At 45.3% G+C, this 21397-nt stretch overlaps 1 protein-coding gene across 3 annotated transcripts in view; it reads left to right on the forward strand.

Annotated features, from left to right (window-relative positions):
• Nucleotides 1-21397, forward strand: part of EVC2 (EvC ciliary complex subunit 2) — a 165045-nt gene that overhangs the window by 136982 nt on the left and 6666 nt on the right. For all 3 annotated transcript variants that reach the window (XM_070791783.1, XM_070791781.1, XM_070791782.1), the window contains exons 17-19: nt 5984-6211; nt 14856-15070; nt 16951-17038. In XM_070791783.1, coding sequence (XP_070647884.1) covers nt 5984-6211; nt 14856-15070; nt 16951-17038 — 531 coding nt within the window. The remainder of the gene's footprint in view (nt 1-5983; nt 6212-14855; nt 15071-16950; nt 17039-21397) is intronic.

The following is a 21397-nucleotide window of genomic DNA, read 5'->3' on the forward strand; positions in this document are numbered from 1 at the left end:
AATAATTCTCTGCTGATTGACAGGTTGATTTTATTTTGCAATAAAGGACATCAGAGAGAGCATAGAAGAAACTCCTTCAAAATGCACATTCTGTCAGGGAAACTAGGAAATTGTTTGAGCTTCACATTTAAAATAAGAGTATTTAGCAGCACACTGTTTTGGAAGTGAATTTTTATTACTTTAGGTGGTTTGAATATTTAATTAAATCGGTCATTAATACTTCATAGAAATGCAAATCTGTATCTTTTCCCAGGAGTTCTTTTAGACAAGGATGAAAGCCCCCTTTAGAGGCACATTCTCATGGTGCTGGAATTAACAAATTAAGTTTTCCAAAGAAGAAAGAAATAGGTTGTTAAAGAATTTTTCTTTTCTTACTTTCACTGTCCAGGTTGTTCTTGCAGTATATACAAAAGGCTTTACACTTATCCCCCATTTTAGGAATAACTTTGCATATATAGGGCTTCCCTTGTGGCTCAACTGGTAAAGAATCTGCCTGGAATGCGGGAGACTTGGGTTCAATCCCTGGGTTGGGAAGATCCCTTGGAGAAGGGAAAGGCTACCCACTCCAGTATTCTGGCCTGGAGAATTCCATGGACTGTATAGTCCATGGGGTCGCAAAGAGTCAGACACGACTGAGCAACTTTCACTTTTGCATAAATAAAATGAGCTGTCCCTCCTGGCTACCTCACTGTACCCTGCGTGTCTCCAGGGGACTAGACCTTATAGCTTACTGGAGCCATTACCTGTCCAAAGGTGGGGAAGATTGAAATCACATGGAGGAAACATGAAAATTTTGCTCATGGCAGGTGTGTCATGAGGGGGCCTTTCATCCTTTTCTTGTTTATCTCCCATCACTCACGTTTTTCCTTTTTAAGAACTTTAGTAGGCTTTCCATAGCCCCCTTTCTGTTGCCTCCAGAGAAAGGCTACCTACTTTGACCTGGTGGTGAGGGTCTCTGTGCTGTGGTCTCTGTCTGACCTCTATGTCCTTATCTTCCACTTTTCCTCTCAGTTTTGGTCTGATTCACCCTCTCACTAATCCCATAGGGACCCCGTGCATTCCGGCCTCAGTGCCTCTGGTTTTTTGGTCCCTCTTCCTGAATGCCTGGATCCTTCAATATCCAGCTCAAATGCCGAGGTCTTCACAACTTTCCCCTCCCCCTTCCCCTTCTCCATCCTCTAAACTATCGTAGCCCTGTATAAAGACCTCCTTTATGGCACCAACCATGTGCCTGCATGCTCAGTCACTTCAGTCCTGGCTGACCTTTTGTGACCCCATGGACCAGACTCCTCTGTCCATGGGATTCTCCAGGTAAGAAGACTGGAGTGGGTTGCCATGCCCTCCTCCAGGGGATATTCCCAACTCAGGGATTGACCTGCATCTCCTGCATTGCAGGTGGAGTCATTACCACTGAGCCACCAGGGGAGCCTGGCACCAACCATGTCCTACCTTTAATAATAAAATTAAAATGAACAATAAACAACAACCGCTAACCATCATTGAACACTCCAATGTGTCAGGCACTGTTATAGTCAATTAAAAATAGTGGATTATTTAATAATCAAAATAATTCTATTTATTTTGCTTCTGGCCAAGACAGAATTTGGAGAAAGAAATGGCAACCCACTCCAGTATTCTTGCCTGGAGAATCCCATGGACAAAGGAGCCTGGTGGGCTACAGTCCATGGGGTCACAAAGAGTAGGACACGACTGAGCTACTAACACACACACAGACAGAATTAAAGCATCAAATTATCCCCTCACCTAAAACACAACAAAAAGGAATGAACAAAATGTATGAAACAGTGGTTTTTTGAAAACTCTGGTTATTGTTCAGATGATCAGTCATGTCTGACTCTGCGACTCCATGGACTGCAGCACGCCAGGCTTCCCTGTCCGTCACCAATTCCCAGAGTTTGCTCAAACTCATGTCCATTGAGTCAGTGATGCTATTTAACCATCCCATCCTCTGTTTTCCCCTTCTCCTCCTGCCCTGAATCTTTCCCAGCATCAGGGTCTTTTCTAATGAGTCAGCTCTTTGCGTTAGGTAGCCAAAGTATTGGAGCTTCAGCTTCAGCATCAGTCCTTCCAATGAATATTCAGGAATGATTTCCTTTAGGATTGACTGGTTTGATCTCCTTGAGGTCTAAGGGACTCTCAAGAGTCTTCTCCAACAACACAAGTTCAAAAGCATCAATTTTTAGGTGCTCAGCTTTCTTTATAGTCCAAATCTCACACCCATACATGAACACTGGAAAAGCCATAGCTTTGACTAGATGAACCTTTGTCAGCAAAGTAATGTCTCTGCTTTTTAATATGCCTCTAGGTTGGTCATAGCTTTTCTTCCGGGGAGCAAGCGTCTTTTAACCTCATGGCTGCAGTCACCATCTGCAGTGATTTTGGAGCCCAAGAAAATAAAGTCTGACACTGTTTCCCTTGTTTCCCCTTTTATTTGCCATGAAATGATGGAACTGGATGCCATGATCTTAGTTTTTTTGAATGTTGAGTTTTAAGCCAGTTTTTTCACTCTCCTCTTTCACCTTCATCAAGAGGCTTTTTAGTTCCTCTTCACTTTTTGCCATAAGGGTGGTGTCATCTGCATATCTGAGGTTATTGATATTTCTCCCAGCAATCTTGATTCCAGCTTGTGCTTCATTCAGCCTGGCATTTCTCATGATATGCTCTGCATGTAAGTTAGGATGACATGTAAAGCCCTGATATACTCCTTCCTCTGTTTGGAATCAGTGCATTGTTCCATGTCTGGTTCTAACTGTTGGTTCTTGACCTGGACAACAATCAAAAGTGATCCCTGAGATACAGGAAACAAACTGAATTGAGCCTATGATCTGGTGACAGATCGCCAGGCAGGTGGCTGTCCACCTGGTGCTCCAAACCAGGAAGGAGTGGGGTCTAGTAACATCCTTTTGATAACAAGACTTCATGTTTCCTCTGAGCAGGGAAATGAAGTTCTCAAAAAGCAGAGATGTCCCTTTGCTGACCAAGGTCCGTATAGTTGAAGTTGTGGTTTTTCTAATAGTCATGTGTGGATGTGAGAGTTGGACCATAAAGAAGGCTGAGTGCCAGAGAATTGATGCTTACAAATTGTGGTGTTGGAGAACACTTTTGAGAGTCCCTTGGACTGCAAGGAGATCAAACCAGTCAGTCGTAAGGAAATCAACCCTGAATATTCATTGGAAGGACTGAAGCTGAAACTCCAATACTTTGATCACCAGATGGAAAGAGTTGACTCACTAGAAAAGACCCTGATGCTGGGAAAGATTGCGGGCTGGAGGAGAAGTGGGTGACAGAGGATAAGATGGCTAGATGGCATCACCAACTCAATGGACATGAGTTTGTGCAAACTCTGAGTGATAGTGAAGGACAGGGAAGCCTGGCGTGCTGCAGTCCATGCAGTCACAAAGAGCTGGACACAACTTAGCGGCTGAAGAATAATAGCAACTTGCAGAGGAACTGTTTCATGCTGTGGTTCTGCCTGTTATTGCCTCGGGTCCCTGATAATAGTGGGCTGTTTTGTGAGCCACATATGCAGGTCCCCGCAGTGTGTCTTTGAAGAACTAGTTTCCTTTGTCGTTCTTCCTTCTCCAGGGCCTGTGGCCAGGACCACCTCTCCAAGAAGCCTTTGAAGTTTCTCTAAGCAGAATTTTCTTTTCCAGCCAATAACAGCCAAAGAGGACTATTTGCTTTGTTGGGGCACTTTTCCCCTCCTCCCTGTGGCAGAGTTTTTTTTTGAAGGACAGATCATATAGGTGAAATCTGAGCCCTTCAAGCTGGGACTTGCTCTCCTCTGAAGGACACTCAATGAGGACAGGAAAATTATGCAGAAATGGGAGAACCCAGGGCATCGTCCTCTGCCAGCCTCTACATCATGGAAATATGCCAACTACTTTAAAACCTCTAAATACAAACATGTGACTCTTAAAAATAGCTTATGTGACAGGAAAAAATGTTTCACAAACTTTTTTTTTTTTCAATTTTTTTTGGTGGTAAAATATACATAACATGAAATGTACTATCTTAACCATTTTCTCAGCGTCCAGTTCAGTGGCATTAAGTACATTAACATTGTGCATAACCATTAACACCATCCATCCCCAGAAATTTTGTGTCTTCCCAAAATGAAACTTTGTCTCCATTAAGCACTAACTCCCACCATTCCTCTCCCCAGCCTTTGGTAACCACCATCCTATGTTCTCACCCTATGAACTTGACTGTTCTAGGAGACTCATATAAGCAGAATCCTATGGGAATTCATGCATTTGTGACTGCCTGATTTCACTGTCATCCACATTGTAGCATCTGCTTGAATTTACTTCCTTTTCAAGGCTGCATAATATTCCATCATGTAGATTAAAGAGCCCATTCTGTTTATCTCTCCATCTGTTGAGCAGCACTTGGGTTGCTTTGACTTTGGGCTACTTGGAATATAATTCCACAAACCGTTAACGTGAAATTAAAGGCTTCATCAAGATATGGTGCTTATGCAGGCTACTTTGAGGGTTGTGCTTTAGCTTTCCGGGCAGGGGACTGGAGTGTATACTTACCCTTAGGGGCTCAAGTGGTGAAATCAGAGAGTTGAGTTACATGAGCTCAGTCATGTCCGACTCTGCAACCCCATGGCCTGTAGCTCACCAGGCTCCTCTATCACGGAATTCTCTAGGTGAGAATACTGGAGGGGGTTGCCATTTCCTCCTCCAGGGGATCTTCCCAACCCAGGGATCAAATCCAGGTCTCCTACATTGCAAGCAGATTCTTTACCATCTATTAGACTATGTTGTTCTCTGTAGCAGGTTTTCTAGAGAAAGTGTAAGAGGTAGTAATGTGGAGAAAAAAATGTAGAGATGCTGGAATGAACAAACTATTAATACTTAGTTGAGTGAAGGATTCTTTCATTGAGAATTTCTTCTGAGCCCTTCAGGTGCTAAGGCCCTCCCCCAGAGGAGTTGTTCTGCTGGTGCCAACTGCGAAGAGGAACTTGAGAGATGAAGGAAACACAGAGAAGGGGGCGATAGATATGCCAAGTGAAGTGAAGTCACTCAGTCGTGTCTGACTCTTTGCGACCTCATAGACTGTAGCCTAACAGGTTCCTCTGTCCATGGGATTTTCCAGGCAAGAATACTGGAGTGGGTTGCCATTTCCTTCTCCAGGAGATCTTCCCAACCCAGGGACTAAACCCGGGTCTCCCCAGTACTTAGTTGAGTGAAGGATTCTTTCATTTAGAATTTCTTCTGAGCCCTGCAGGTGCTAAGGACCTTCCCCAGAGGAGTTTTGTTCTGCTGGGGTAAACAGTATGGTGCCAACTGGGAAGAGAAGCTTGAGAGATGAAGGAAACACAGAGAAGGGGGCGAGAGATATGCAAAGTGAGGATGCTTCAAAGTGGCCCCTTGGGAACCAGAGATGCAGAGAACAAACAGGAGGTTTTCCAGAGGATGAGGATGCGTGGCATTTGAATCATAGTAAAGAGTTTGGATTTGCAGATGCAAGGAGCCTGGTGGGCAGGGCATGAGCCATCATGGGTATTGAAGTCTAGGTGTGGGGTGGCGGTGGCGAAACAGACCAGCTGTACCTTAGCCTGAATGGGGGTGGGAAGGGCTTGGAGACCTCGTTAGGAAGACTGAACTTTCATCCTGTAGGATGGGGAAGCTTGAAGGATTTTTCCCTGGAGAGCAACACAGTTCAGTTTCCCTCCAAGAATGATAAATGTGGAATGAACAGCTAGATTCCAAAAGCCCCGCAGTGAGCCTCTTTATGAGCGGAAGTGCCCTTGCTGTCTTAATTACGCTGAGATTCCAGTACTGTTGCTTCTAACTCTTGAGACCTTCCTCAGGGTCCCGACTGGATGACTGGCTGCCTACCTGCACTGATACAAATAGCACCAATACCAGCTGCTGTTTGTAAGCTGCACGTTCTGTCCTCTTCCCTCCCCTTACTTACCGCTCTCTGGTCTCTGGCTGGCCCCTCCCAGGTCCGAGGAGAATTGCTTCGGGAGAGAGTGCAACAGCTGGAGGCCCAGGAGGGACTCTTTGCCGAGTCCCTTGTCTCCCTGCAGTTCCAGAAGGCAGCGAGGATGGCCAGAACCCTATGGGCGTACACCGCCCTCCTGAGCATCCAGGACCTGCTTCTGGAGGAGCTGAACTCATCAGAGACCCTGACCAAGTCAGCCTGCATGCAGATCCTGGAGTCTCACAGCCCGGTGAGTGCAGGACCCAGGAAGGAAAGGATGCCTGCTACATTGCATCCCTCAGTGGTTCTTTCTGGTGACTGCCTCCATTTCTCCCACCATCGGACGGGTGATCCGCCGCCCTGTCTCTGCCGAGGGGTCCTGGGGAGGGCTGAGTGAGGTAACTTACATGGGAGGCTGGTGCACTGTTGCTGCCCAAGGCTTCTCTATTTCGTTGCCTTCAGAAGCAAACCTTTTAAATGTTAGCATTTTTAACATCTGGGAACCTGGGATTCCTTTTGCAGCCAGCAGCTGTTTGTTTCTTTGATAGTGCTATGAAAAGTAGAGAGAGAAATGGCAACCCACCCCAGTATTCTTGCTTGGAGAATCCCATGGACACAGAAGCCTTGTAGGTTCCCAGTCCATGGGATCCCAAGAGTCGGATACGACCTAGCAACTAAACCACCACCACCATGAAAAGTAGATGTGTAGCTTTCAATGAGGGCTTCCCAGGTGGCGCCAGTGGTAAAGAACCCACCTGCCAGTGCGGAGATGTAAGAGATGCATGTTGGATCCCTGGGTTGGGAAGATCCCCTGGAGGATGGCATGGCAACCCACTACGCTGTTCTTGCCTGGAGAATCCCATGGACAGAGCAGCCTGGTGGGCTACAGTCCATGGGGTCACAAAGCGTCGGGCATGCCTGAAGCAACTTAGCACAGCTTTCAGTGAAGGGCGCCTTAGATGTTATGAAGTATTGGATTTGCTTTTATTTTCAAATTTTTAATTATTACCATTATTTCTACATGCTGCATGTTTTCAGGGTGTGGAAGGTGTATTCATAACACAAAAGCTAGCAACGTAACTGCTTTGAGGACTAATTTTAGTTCCTGTATGTGTAATTTTAGAATTTTATGTATTATTATAATAGTCACCTAAATGGAACTCACATTTATTGAGTGCTGTGTGTGTGGCAGGAGAGCACTAACGAGCTGTGTGAAATGGGCCTGCTCTCATTTAAGCACTAATAATTCTTTACTCAATCATGCATCTTAAGACGATCGCTTAAGCATGATTAATAATAAGTTGCAATTTTATGCCTTTTTGCAATTATGTTCTTTGTCAGACATTATGTCAGTTAATCATTGAGCCATGCTGTGAACTCGGTAGTGTTTCTGTGCCCAATTCTCAAGTAAAGAAATGAGATTCAGGCAAGTGGCAGGTCAAGCTTTTTCCAAGCTTTTTCCAAGTTTTTCCAAGGTCCACAGAGCTAGTAAGTGAAATCTGTTATTTTCTGACTTTAGCCCCTGGGTCATGTCCACAGATATCTCAGTTGATCCTGTTGATGGAGGTTCCCATTTCTTCATAGAAAATCATAAATAACATTAGACTCTGAAGCATTTGCGCTTGGTCACTCTGTGCTTGGTGTCTGACTCTTTGTAACCCCATGGACTGTAGCCTGCCAGGCTCCTCTGTCCATTGGATTTCCCAGGCAAAAATACTGGAGTGGGTTGCCATTTCCTTCTCCAGGGGATCTTCCCAACCCAGGGATCAAACCTGCATCTCTTGTGTCTTCCACATTGGCAGGTCTTCACTACTGCGCCACCTGGGAAGCCCAGATTCTGAAGAGTCCAGGCTATTTTTCCAGCAAATATAGTGCACCCTGCACCATGAAACCTGCTTGTAGGGATAGGAAGGAAGGGGAAACCTTGTGGATATCCCAGCACAAAACATCCGACACTGGATAAATAAAAATAAATATACTTTTTCTTGCTTTGTGAGTTCACAGTAGGATGAGGAAAATCCCCAAGGGATGAGGATAGCTTGGAAAATCTGAACTCACAGAAAGAGATGAATGCAAACCCAGAGGCTGAAATCCAAAAGCAAAGGGAGAAAACCAGGAACTCCAGGGTTTGGGGGGTTAATTTGAAGGACCAGGAGGCGGGGCTGTGGGATGTCCTGAGGAGTAGAGCAACCAGTGCGGTTGGTGAGGAGGGTGGGTGGTGAGGGGAAGCCACTTGTGCTCAAGGGAGGCCCCAGGATCACCTGTCCATCTCCAGCCCTGCCAGGGTTGGGGGCGGGGAGTCCCCTCTGTGAGTTTGTCATCAAAGGTTTCTGCTAACAGGACAAAGGAATTAAAAAAACACTTTAGCCAATCAGTCAGAAAATCTCCAAGGTGATGAATTAAATTAGATATGCAAATATCTGGCAAGATTGACCATTTAAAAAAGAGGTAAAGAAGTAATATCAGAAGTATAAAAGGCAGCATGACAATAGATCCCTAGAGTTTTTAAAAATAAGAGAATTCTATGAGAAATAATTTTATGTAGGTGAATTTCAACATTTCTAAAAAATTATAGCTCGCCAAAATTGGCTCAAGTACAAAAAAATCTCCATAGTCCTGTTACCATGAAAGAAATTGATTCAATAGTCTCAGAATCTTCTGACACACACAAAAATATCTAACCTTGATAGTTTTATAGGCCAATTCCACCAAACCTTAAGATAGCAAAATTTTCCAATCTCATATGCAGATCACTCGGATGTTAAAAAAATTAGGGAATATTCCTCATTTCATGAAGCTCATATAACCTTGACACCACAACCAGACATGACTAGTATGAGAAAGAATAATTACAGTTTAGTCTTACCTATGAGCCTAGATGTACAATTCATAAACAAAATATTAATGAATAATCCAATCATCTATAAAAAGATACAGCACAACCAGTATGAGTTTTTCCCAGGAAGGTAAGGTTGGTTTAACACTAAAACATGTATGAACAAAATTCATCAGATTAACAGATTAAAGAAACACAATTCCTGTGATTATTTTGGTATGAATGGAACAGGTAATTTATTGAATTCAGTGCTCATCCAATGTAAGACTCCTTAGCAAATTAGTAATAGGAGGAAATCCTGCAAGATATTTACCCAAACCCATAGGGAGTATCACTGCTAGGTGATTGGCATGGAGGCAAGGTCACCGCCTGGCATTACAGGTGAAGGAGGCGAGGTCTTCAGAGGAGGGGCAGGACCGTGGTCATGTGTCAAGTAAATACAGAACAAAGCAAGACACTAGAAGCCGCTGGCTTTTAATTCCCAATTCATCTCTTCATTATAATGAAGTATAGAGAGGAAGGAGAAGTTTTTAAACTCTCTGAGAAAGACCTCAATTCAACCCTAAAACACCTAATGGCCCTTTTTACTTGCAACAACCCTCGTTCCTACTGGCAATTGGGTAGCACATCACGTACATTTTCAATTTGACGTTAAAGCCCTTTTGAGTGACATCAAAGCTTCCTTATTCTCGAATGAGCTCGAAGTAGAAGAGTTAATATGTCCTGAATTGGAAGCAACTGATGAAACTATGGATACAATGCTGGTTTGTTTGTTTGTTTTTTTTAAATGAAGATTTACATTTGGAGGGAAGACAAACCTATCATTTTACACTTGATATTAGACTTTCATCCTGCAATTTGATCATTCTGGGAAAACCACTTTCCCATTGGGAATGGGCTTTTAAGCTGTTGCACATTCAGAATTTAAAAAGCATGAAATGAAATGCTTTGGAAGCAGTGATTCCTAAGAAAACTGTGTCAGGTTCCCTTCATTTGATGAAGCGTTTAGACTCATTCTGTGAAACTGGATCACAGAAAGGACATAACTGAATCATGGGGTTGAATGGCAATCATGGGCAGCTTTCAATGTGATGGTCCTACTCATAACACATCATGTGACCTCAGGCTAACTGCACCCACTGTATTTAATCCAGTTTAAGTTGCTTCGTGCGTATCTACTTTTCCAAGCCTGGACTGGATGTCTTCCTTTTCTGTCTTCTGCCTTACTGCCCACTCACCACCAGTCACTCTGTTGATTCTGCCTTAATTTTCTCACTTTTGACCTTTGCCACCCAGCTTCGCTACTCAGACAAATCTAGACCTAAAAACAAAAAATCACACCAGTAGTAGCTCTCATCAGGGCCAGGGCATCGTGTTAAGTGTGTAACCTTCTGTCAGCCCCGAGATGTTTTTATTCCCATTCTACAGATGGAGTTGAGGTTTAGGACTTTTAACTCATTTTGCCACAGTCCCAGAACTGGAAATCAAAGCCCACACCTCCTGCTTGCAAAGCCCAGTTCCTGTTCTCACACCAATTTCCGCCTGCCTCCTTCTTTCCCTACTGCAGTTTCCTCCACCCTTCAGCCAAAGCAACATTTCTGAAAAATAAAAATAATTAGTGACAGCTCCATTCCCAGCTCCATATTTTAATATCTCCCCTCTACACCTCCCTCCCTCAGACCCTGCATTTTAGCCCTCGGACCTTCCTGAACACTTGAGATACATTCAGGCCTCAGTTCCTTTGAAGGACCTCTGTCTAGAAAGCTTCTGCTGCCAACCCTACAATCTCCTCTCTGGCAGCTGCAACAAGCCAAATGTTGCCTCTTCTGTGAAGCCATCCATGATTCCCTTGGGCAGAGTTGATTTCTCCTAGCTCTGTGCTCAAGTCACCCTCCATCTAGATTCCCTGAGGTGACCTGTTACCTGTCACTGTATCTGTGTTTGCACAACTGTCTCCCTTGCTAGACCATGCGTTTCCAGAGTCTAGGGGCCATGTCTCATTCACCCCGGAATCCCTCATGCCCAGTAAACGGCCTGGAACTGTCTGTCTTCATCATCATCGTCTACCCATCTGTTCATCCATCCATTCATCCAACAGATGTCTACAGAGTGCTTTCCAGAGACAATGGGAGCAAGAGATAGGGCCCCGAGTTAGAGAAACCTGAAGTTACTCCTCTCTCAGGTTCTTGGGACTTCACATGTCCTTATGCTCTCTGCTCCTTAGCTAACTTATTTATAAAATGGGGTATTAACGAATTCCTAGTTTGTGCTGGTTTATGAAGATCAAATACATTAATTTATGTAAAGATACCATGAATCGAATCTAGTACACTGTGGAAGTTCGGTGCGTGCTAACTGCCATTATTATTGTTAATAATAAGATGATGCTGATTACTGTGACTCCTTCCACAGGCCAGGTGCCTGCTCCGTATCGGGAAGCTGCGGCTGCTGTTCAGTCACTCAGTCGTGTCCAGCTCTTGTGACTCCATGAATTGTAGCCTGCCAGGCTCCTTTGTTCATGGGATTCTCCAGGCGAGAATACTGGAGTGGGTTGCCATTTCCTTCTCCAGGGGATCTTCCAGACCCAGGGATCCAATCCAGGTTTCCTGTTTGGCAGGCGAGTTCTTTACAGCTGAGCCACCTGGGAAGCCTACTCCCTGCTGGGGAGTGGGATGAACAAGACCATCCCAGAGTCCCTGCCTTAGCATCGAAACTCTAGTGAAGAGAGCAGATTCTAGATTCAATTCTAGAAGCATATCTTGGATTCCATTAGTGCTAAGTGGCAGGGGTTTGGGGATAGGACTGACCCCTGGGAGAACCTGCCATCAGCAACTTAGAACCTGCAGGATATGTTTGTTCCCAACCAGGGTTCACCTGGTCTTGGAAAATCAAAGTGTGACATGCCAGCTTTCTGTGCTCTGCCTGTTTCAGGGACACTAGTGGGTGTGTTCCTTCCTTCCCCATGCAGTGGGCTGGGGCTGGCACCTCAGTGGAAACCTGGTGCATGACCAGCTCCAGGCACGCTGACAGAACATAGGAGTGGAAACTCATTAGTGCTGTTGGAAATGCTGTGTTTGGTTATGTTTCCATTTGGGGTGCAGTGAAGAGAAGGATGGTAACAATTGGAAATCTCATCATGCCAGAAGCCCATACTCAGAGCATCCCAAACTTTTCACGGCACTGGAGGCAAAATCTATATGCTCTCCATGCTATGACCTCACTTTACCTCTCTGGCCATTTTCTCCATGTCTTGATTTTTGAGTAATGTTTCTGAGACTTTGATGCAAGCTTTGGGGCCTCTGCAGAAAGGGAGATTGTTTTGTACAAAATTTAGGAGGCTCAAGGACGACCATCACCTGATGACGTCTATCCAAGGCCTCTTAGGATCAAACCCCATACTCACCCCACCCCCAGGTAGAACACTGGCCAATCTGGTGAATAATGGGTTCGATGACAATGGTTTCAGTGACTAGCTCCTAAAGCCCACCTTCCTGCCCACCCTCTCTTCCCCGCCTAAACAGACTGTGGATAGTCTCTTGTACCCAGGTTCTCTCACTCTGATGGCCTCAGGCTGCCAATTTCTTGTTTGGCCAGTGAGAGACAGTATAGCTTGGGGGTTAGGGCACAAACCAAATCATGGAGCCAGCTGACCTGGCTCCATATCCTCATTCTGCCACTAAAGATTCATGGACGTGCATTGCTGAGTCCCTTCAGTCATATCCAACTCTACAACCCTATGAACTGAAGCCCGCCAGGCTCCTCTGTCCGTGGATTCTCCAGACAAGAATACTGGAGTGGGTTGTCATGCCTTCCTCCAGGGGATCTTCCTGATCCAGGAACCAAACCCATGTCTCCTATGTTTCCTGCATTGTAGGTGGATTCTTCACTGCTGAGCCACCTGGGAAGCCCCCTTAAGAATCATATGGCCTGGCAAATTACTTTTTCTCTCTGCCTCAGTTTCCACATAGGTAATGGAAAAGAAGTATGGTTTCCATGTAATTTTTACAAGGATTCAATGAGATGAATCTATGCAGGGCATTGAGAGCATTGCTGGGCATGACCTGAGTATGGTTGGTGTGAGGCATGATCCTCGTTTGCTGGTCCAGCCCAGTCTTCATCGTGTAGAATACATGCTGATACCCCACATACATCTGTAACAGGTGTGAGCTGCTAGGCAGGTGCCATGGGCTGCAGGTGAGGGGGTAGAAATGCAGCCCTGCCCCCCAGGAGCTCACACTCTAGCAGGAAATAGAGCATTGTTCTAGTCTGCTTGTGCTGCTGTGTCCAAACACAATAGACTTCAGAGCTTAAATAACAGACATTGATTTTCTCACAGTTCTTGAGGCTGGGAAGTCCAAGATCAAGGTGCCAGCTGATTGTGTTTCTGGTAAAGAATCTTTGTGGTTTGAGCACACAGCTGCCTTCTCACTGTGTCCTCATGTGACAGAGAGAGCTCCAATCTCTTTTTCTTCCTATAAGGGCGCTAATCCCATCATGGGGGTCCCACCCTCATGTCTATCTAAACCTATGCATGACTGCTTGCAGTCCTGTCTGACTCTTTGCAATCCTGTGGACTGTAGCCTGCCAGGCTCCTCTGTCTAAGAGATTTTCCCAGCAAGAATACTGGAGTAGGTTGCCATTTTCTTCTCCAGGGGATCTTCCCAACTCGGGGATGGAACCTGCATCTCTTGCATTGATAGGTGGGTTCTTTACCACTAGTGCCACCTGGGAAGCCCTGCTGACCCCTAAAGCCCACACCTCCACACCTCCAGGCGCCCTCTCACTGAGGATTAGGGATCCAGCGTATGGATTTAAAGGACCACAAGCATTCATCCAGTCTGTAACAGGAAAATACTAGGGGTAGTGAGTGGGCAGTTGAGGAAGGGGAGTCTGTATCTCCCAAGGAACTTAGGGAAACTGTAGTAAGTCCCTGACAGCTTTTGATTACTGAGGCAACCATTTCAAAAACATCCGACTGAAATAAACAGGTTGCCAACTAAACAACTAGATAAAAGCAGACTGCCCCACCCATGAAGTTCCTGTTTCTGGGAAGTTCTGGTTGACTTACGTACCTGACCTCTTGAGTGAACCTGCTTTGCCCTCTCTGCACCCTAATTCCTGCTCCTTTAAGTTCACCAACAGAGAGAGAACCAGTGACCTCTAGGCACCCCACCTTTGACCCCCAAAAAGGCAGAACACCTGGGCCATGTTCTTTTCTCTCCTTGTGACCCTGCTGTGTGGTGAGGTGTGCCATGTACCCTCCAGAATGTGTTCCTTGTTTTCTCAAGGTCCTTGATGGTGTGGCTGAGGTGTTGTCCCAGTGTGCAGGCACAAGCTGCTAACTTTGTAACATGCTTCTCTTCTCTGACATCTTTCTATCCTTCATTTTCTAGTGTCTGTTTAATATTTAATTTGTACTGAAAGTTTAATACTGAAGTTTTACTGAAAATAAAAATTTTCAGCTTTTTTATTTTGAAATAATTATAGATTCACAAGAAGTCACAAAAATAGTCATAAGAATCACAAGGACTGGTCTAACCTCAGCATTGGCCCAACAGGGAAATGTCTCTGGGGGCTGCCACAGGGAATGTGGACCCAGGTGAGGACCCCCAGCAGCTCCAGCCAGTAGCGTCATGGACTATGGCTGAGACCAGCACAAAGCAGTTTCCCCAAGGAGGGTCTTCTAAAGCTCGTCCTTGAAAGAAGCCTCAGAGTTGGCCAAGCAAACAGGGAAAGGGCCTGCAGGTAGGGGCACAGCATGTGCAAGGGCACGAGGTGTGAGAGACCTGGAAGCAGTCTCATGTGCTGTTTGCACAGCTGGATGGCAGGGGGTGGACAGTGATGGGGAACACATGTCCACCCATGGCTGATTCATGTCAATGTACGGCAAAAACCACTACAATATGGTAAAGTAATTAGCCTCCAATTAAAATAAACTAATTAATTAAAAAAAAAAAAAGAGGAGGTCCTGCCAGGCTTGCAGCGCCGAGCTGAGAGGGGTGGATTGCATCCTGCGGCCCACCTGCCTTGTGCTCAGTACCTGCCCCTCTGTGTGCAGGAGCTCCAGGAGCTGGAGAGAAAGCTGGAGGACCAGCTGGCACACCAGGAGGCGGCCCAGCTGCAGCGGGCACTGGACAGTTGGCAGCAATGGGCAGGTGAAGGACCTGCGCTTCTGCAGGAACCAGAGGAGACAGATTCTGAAAGGCACGTCTCCGCTGTCCTGCAGCGAGCCCTTAGCAAGGGTCAGAAGCTCCTGGAGTATCACCAGCAGAGGTAAGCTAAGGACCCAGTGTACGACATCTTCTTTACGCATTCATCTGTGGACGGGCACTTAGGTTGCTTCCATATCTTGGCTATTGTAACTAGTGTTGCAGTGAACACAAGGGTACATATATCTTTTGGAAAACACAATTTTTAACAGCTTTGTAATTTTCCACTGTGAAGAACAGGGTGAAAACTATAATACATAGCATGACTCCATTTTTGAAAACACAAATTCATTGAAAGAAAATAGGCCAGACTGTAATAGATGTGATTTCTGTGTGGTGAGATTACAGGTGACTTTAATGTGTTTGATTATGCTTTTCTGTGTAAACACAACATCAAAGCACAATTCTGTTCCACTGAAATAATTGCATAAGAGGCTGATTCCGTTTGATCAGAGGAAAATGCTCAGAGATGTTGATTTGACTTAGACTTGATTATGGATTTTAGTATATTTAACACCTTAATGTATTCCATGCTTCATGGAGAAAATTGCTGTTGATCAAGCTTTTTGTATGAGTTGTACCCTCACAGGGTTTAGATTGTATTAACCAGCAAGAAGGCAGGATGGATAACCTAGGATACCAGCTTTAATTGGCTGAGGGGATAGACTGGGAAGACCGCCTTGTGGGGAAGTCAAGAAGCCTGATGGAGACCTCATGTGATAAGGTGCCACCCAGCTTCTGTGGTCAGAGCCAGGTCCACCCTTGGGAGATGATTCTGGCCCACTTCAACACAGGAGCACATGATGAAGACCCCAGACCTTGGTATTCTTCAGCACCAGGCATGACAGCTAATACTGAGAGTTTTCACATCAGGATCACCATTGGAGGTCAGAGGGAACAAAAAGTGCCCACTGTACTGAGCAGGCATCTTGAGACTGAAAAGCAAGGCAGGCAGCTCCATTTAACCGATGGATCCATTTATCTATGGTAACTTACTCATATAGTGGATCAGGCGGACAACAACTTAGAAGGCTTCACGGCTTCACTCTAAACCGAGGGGCCATTGAGACAATTTTATAATTAACCTAGGGTATGGGGTAGATCAGAGAAGGCGATGGCACCGCACTCCAGTACTGTTGCATGGAAAATCCCATGGATGGAGGAGCCTGGTGGGCTGCAGTCCATGGGGTCACGAAGAGTCGGACACAACTGAGCGACTTTCCTTTCACTTTTCACTTTCATGCATTGGAGAAGGAAATGGCAATCTACTCCAGTGTTCTTGCCTGGAGAATCCCAGGGACGGGGGAGCCTGGTGGGCTGCCGTCTATGGGGTCGCACAGAGTTGGACATGACTGAAGTGACTTAGCAACAATGGGGTAGATGCTTGGAAATGGGACGTGCGTTCCTAAGTCAAAATTTGTGAATGGGTAACTAGTCTCGTGGATGCCAGGAATACTTCAGGGAAGGTTTTCATCCTTATCTAGGGAATAACAAAGCACAGAGAATACCTGACCCTCATGATTATTAAACAATATCTATTAACTACAAAGCCTTTGATGACAGAGAAGTGATTCATTGCACAGTCCTGGGTGGGTCAGCAGAAGGACAGGAAATACTGTAAGGGCCCAAGATGACATCAGTTATACTCATAGCCATGCAGAGCACAGGCTGCCCTTCAAAGCCACAGAGAAGTCTCCATACAGTCCCACAAAAGTTCTCACTTGAAGGAGCCCTCCATCCTGGTGAGCAGTCCCTGATTCATTTATTTGTGAGATAATCTAGCTAAAAAGAGGCCAGCTTCTTCTGGCTATCTCTTTTGATGGATTTGTTTTTAATCATGTAGGTTAGGTTTTTGATACTTTGTTTTTTAACCAACTAGACGATCTTCTCATAGGATCACTTTATAACAACACTGAACGTATGGAGATTTTGTTTTCACCCTAGTTTGAGAGAGGAGCAAGAAGACAGTGTCGTGCTAGAAGATTTGCTGGAGAATATGGAGACTGACACCTTTGTGACCCTGTACGGCCAGGTGAGAACAAGTTCTCTGTGTCCTGGGTCCATCCCTTGCCAGCCCATAACTTGACCTCTTTCTCAGAGTCCACGTTTCCTCACCTGCAGGACACAGATGATAACAGGAACCTTGAGAACTGCTAAGAGGATTTGTGAAAATCCCTGGCCCAGGGCCAGCACCTAGGGGATATTCAATTGGGGTTACAGCAGCAGCAAAAACAACAGTAATCACTGCCCTGGTCAGTTTCTTCTCCGTGATAAGACAGGCACCCAAGTGGTCTTCTTTTCAGTCTTAAACAGGTTTAATATACACAGAGTAAGTTCTACCAGGAACAAAGTTAGTCATTGAAATCTGGGCCATATAAGGAGAATGCTGAGATTGCACACCACGTTTCAACCTTTCTGTGTTGAGGTTAGGTAGTCTCATTCTTGGCCAGAGCTGCAGCCCTCATCAGCGTTCCTGAGACAGAGCACGAGGCTGTGCAGATGGAGTCATGTGCAGAGTTACATAACTCTACTAGTGGTGTTTTATGTGCATTCCAAGGTGGGCTTCCTGGTTTCTTTGGGTCTCAGCAAATGTGATTTGTGACAGTGGCTTATGCCAATCACAGGCCATTGGGAGGTAGGTGTTGCTGACCTTGCTTCAGTTCAACGATGTCACTGTTACACTGATTCTTCCCACCTCTCCTTGAAGTTCCAGCTGCTGTGTCTGTGTTCATGTGAAGAAGGTAAATGTAGAACACAATCACTCTGCTGTCTTTTCTTTCCAAGAAAGTACATGCCACCAAGTCTCTGAAGCAAATTATACTCATGTCCTGAGGAGACGCGACCCATGGATCCCTGGTTGCAAGGGGGGCTGCAAGTTCAACACTTCCTTTTCAGCCTCCAGAGAGAGCCAGCAGGGAGCAGGGGTGGGGCACTTTCCGGTGTCAGCCAGCAGAATTGGCCACAACTGTCCATAGGCACATGCATCTTCTCACTTGTATTAGTTTCCTATTGCTGCTGTAACAAATTACTACCAATTTAGTGGCTTAACAGAATACAAATTTATTATCTGCTTGTTCTGTGGGTCAGAAGTCCTGCATGGGCTTTGCCAGACTAAAATCAAAGTGTCAGCAGGTCTGTACTCCTTCTAAGGCTCTGGGAGAATCCGTCTCCTCCTCATTCCAGTAATTGTCAGAATTTGGTTCATTGTGGTTGTAGGACTGAGGTTTTCATTTCCTTGCTAGCTGTCGTCAGCTGGTGGCTGTTACCAGTTTCTAGAGGCATTTTCTTAGTTCATGGCTCCCTTCTTTCATCTTCAAACTCAACAAATCACATCTTACTGATGCTTCTTCCATCGTCATCACATCTCTCTCTGACCTACCATAGCAGGAAAAGTTCTGTGCTTTTAAGGACCCATGTGATGATGAGGTTGGACTCATCTGGATAATCAGTCTAGGATACTCTCAGCTCATGATCATTAAGCTTCATCACAAAGTCCCTTGCCATGTAAAATGATATATTCACAGGTTCTGGGATGGGGCATGAACACCTTCGAGGCCATTATTCTGCCAGTAACACCAGACAGGAAGACAAGGTTAAGCATCAAAGTGAGTAGTAAGTCTAACATGCTTCTTTCTCTTTGACATGAGAGCTGACCTGGGCTTTCTTGATATTTTCAGCAAGGGAGGAGTACCTACTCATGGCAGGACCCAGGAGAGTACTTGCCATTCACCTCACTGTCTGGCAATTCTACCATCATCCCCTTATAGACAGGTCCTCCAGAGGGGACATTATTGCCCAAGTTCACATTGAGGAGCCCGGTGGAGCTAGAATTGGAGCCCACATTCTTCTACCCCACATCTCTTAGCTTGAGCTCCAGACTGGGGATGGGGGAGGAAGCAGAAGTTTCCAGAATACCTGTTGTGCATTAAGTATCATCCTAGGCACTCATGTCAGTTATTCATTTAATCCTTGCAGAAAGCTGGGAATCAGGGACTATCTTCTCTATTTTGCAAATAGAGCAACCAAGGTATGAATGGGTGGCTCCGGGTTCCAGGGCTCACTGTCCTCCTTGGAGCTCAGGACTCGGCCTGGGGTTGGTGACTACACAGATGTGCTCTTCCTGCTGTGTTGCCCTGCAGAGCACATGCTGCTCCTGGCCTGGGTCTCTGTGGGAACTGAGCCCTCTCCCACACTCACTGTGATTCCCCCTCTTCTTTGTTACTAAGAGACTTGACAGATGGCCAAAGGGTCATGTGTACAATATCATCCAGGTCATCCCTAATTTGTTGGCTCTTTTAAACTGTGAACTCTGCTAAAGAACTGGCTCTGTCAGGAGTAAAATGCTGCTGGGATGGAAGCCTTGAGCAGCAGGAATCATTTAGGAGGGTGACTTTTCTCTGCACCCCCTCCCCATCCTGTGCCTTGTAGAATCCCCCAGCAATGTCTACTCAACTTCATTTCTTTCTTTCCCGCCCTTGTGTATTAGTGAGGGTTTTCCAGAGAAACAGAAGCACAAAGACTTGGGAAAAGAGGGAGAAAGAGGTTTACTTTAAGAAATTAGCATATGTGATTGTGGAGACTGGCAAGTCCAAGTAGGCTGACAATATAGAACAGCAGGCTGGAGACCAGGAAAGAGCCAGTGTCGCAGTTCAAGTTCAAAGGCCCACTACTGGCAGAATTCCCTCTGGCTCAGGGGTCAGTCTTTGTTCTGTTCAAGCCTTCACCTGGTTAGATGGAGCCCACCCACACTGTGGAGGGCAATCTGCTTTAAGTCCACCGACTCGAGTGTTAATCTCATTCAAAAGCTACTTCACAGATATATCCAGAATTATGTTTCTCCATATAAATCTTGGCACTGTGGCCCAGACAAGCTGACCTATAAAATTAACCATCACTCCCTTTGTAGAGGAGTCCTGTATTTTGCCTGTTTCCTCTTTGTACCAGGCAAGAGAATAACCAGGGAAACCCAGTCCCCCTCCCATTCTTTCTACTTCTTCTAAATACTCCTCCCCCTCTTCCTCCTCTTCCTTCTTCTCCTCCTTCTTTTTCTTCTTTCCCCTGCAATCTCTGTCTTTCTCTCCCTCTCCCTCCCCAACCCTCCCCTGCCTCTATGTGTCTTTTGTTTTATTTCCTGCTTATTACACTACCTTAGGGACAGCATAGTTCAAATTACAAAATTTGCATGAAGGATCATTTCCACATGAGCACCCATGTTTTCATATTTATGCAACTTTGCCAACTCCTCCTTCTTCTGCATATTTATGACAATGTCAAAATAACACTCAAATGCCTGCTCTGTGCTAGACACATCACACATCATCCAAGTTAATACTCACTGTTGCTCTGGGGGCCCTGGCAGTGGGAAGAGCCTCCCCTAGGCACTGCTGCAAATCTATCACTCCTTTTGTGATGGCAATGATACCAACAGCAGTGGATATCAGCCCAGTGTTGAGGAGAGGCATGGAGAGGATCATCACTGGACAGATGAAGAAACTGAGGGTCAGAGAGGTGATGTGACTCAGCCAAGGTCCCACAGCCACTCAGTGGTGGAGCTGGTTTTAAATCAGTTTCTCTTCCTTTAAAGGCAAAACTAATACAATTATGTAAAGTTTAAAAATAAAATAAAATTTTAAAAAAAAGTGCTACTCATTTCATGCTACTGCACCATTCCCTTTGAAGCAAAATATTTCCTAATTGTTTTGTGAATAAAATGGGAAGGGGGAGCTCATTTTAAAATGAATGGTACTAACTCAGCAAGGCAGAAAGTTTCCTTGTGCTGTGGAAAGAGGTTGGGACCCCACCTGAGGTCTTCACTGAACTCATCTCCTTTACTCCCTCGAGGCTCCAGTATGACTTGTAGACAGTAGAGTGGAATTCTTTTTTAACCACATATAATATGACTTAGAGTCAGCTTAACATCTTCTGAAGAGGCTTTTTTCTTGAATAAATATCGACTGTGCTCCTAGTAAGTGGCAAGTGCTATCCTAGGCCCTGGGATTTTAGCAGCAAAGTAAACAGATGAAGCCCAGGCTCTCATGAACTGATATTCTAGTAGATAGAGCAGGCAAGCAACAAAATAGATACATAATATATATATTATTTTGTATGGATTATGATCTCATTTTTATAGTCATGTCCGTCTATCCACCCATTGTCCATCACTCCATCTGTCTGCCTCTCCTTTCATCTCTTTGTCCACACATCCATCCATCTATCCATTCATCCATCAATCCACCTCTGTCTATCCATCCATCCACCAACCATCTCTGCATCCATCCATCCATTCATCTGCCCATTTGTCCACTCATCATCTATCCATAAACTGTCCATAACCCATTTATCCATTCATCCATTTATTCATCTGTATAACCCATCCATCCATCCATTCATC

Source organism: Bos indicus, chromosome 6 (assembly GCF_029378745.1).
Source record: "Bos indicus isolate NIAB-ARS_2022 breed Sahiwal x Tharparkar chromosome 6, NIAB-ARS_B.indTharparkar_mat_pri_1.0, whole genome shotgun sequence".
Classification (NCBI taxonomy): Eukaryota; Metazoa; Chordata; class Mammalia; order Artiodactyla; family Bovidae; genus Bos; species Bos indicus.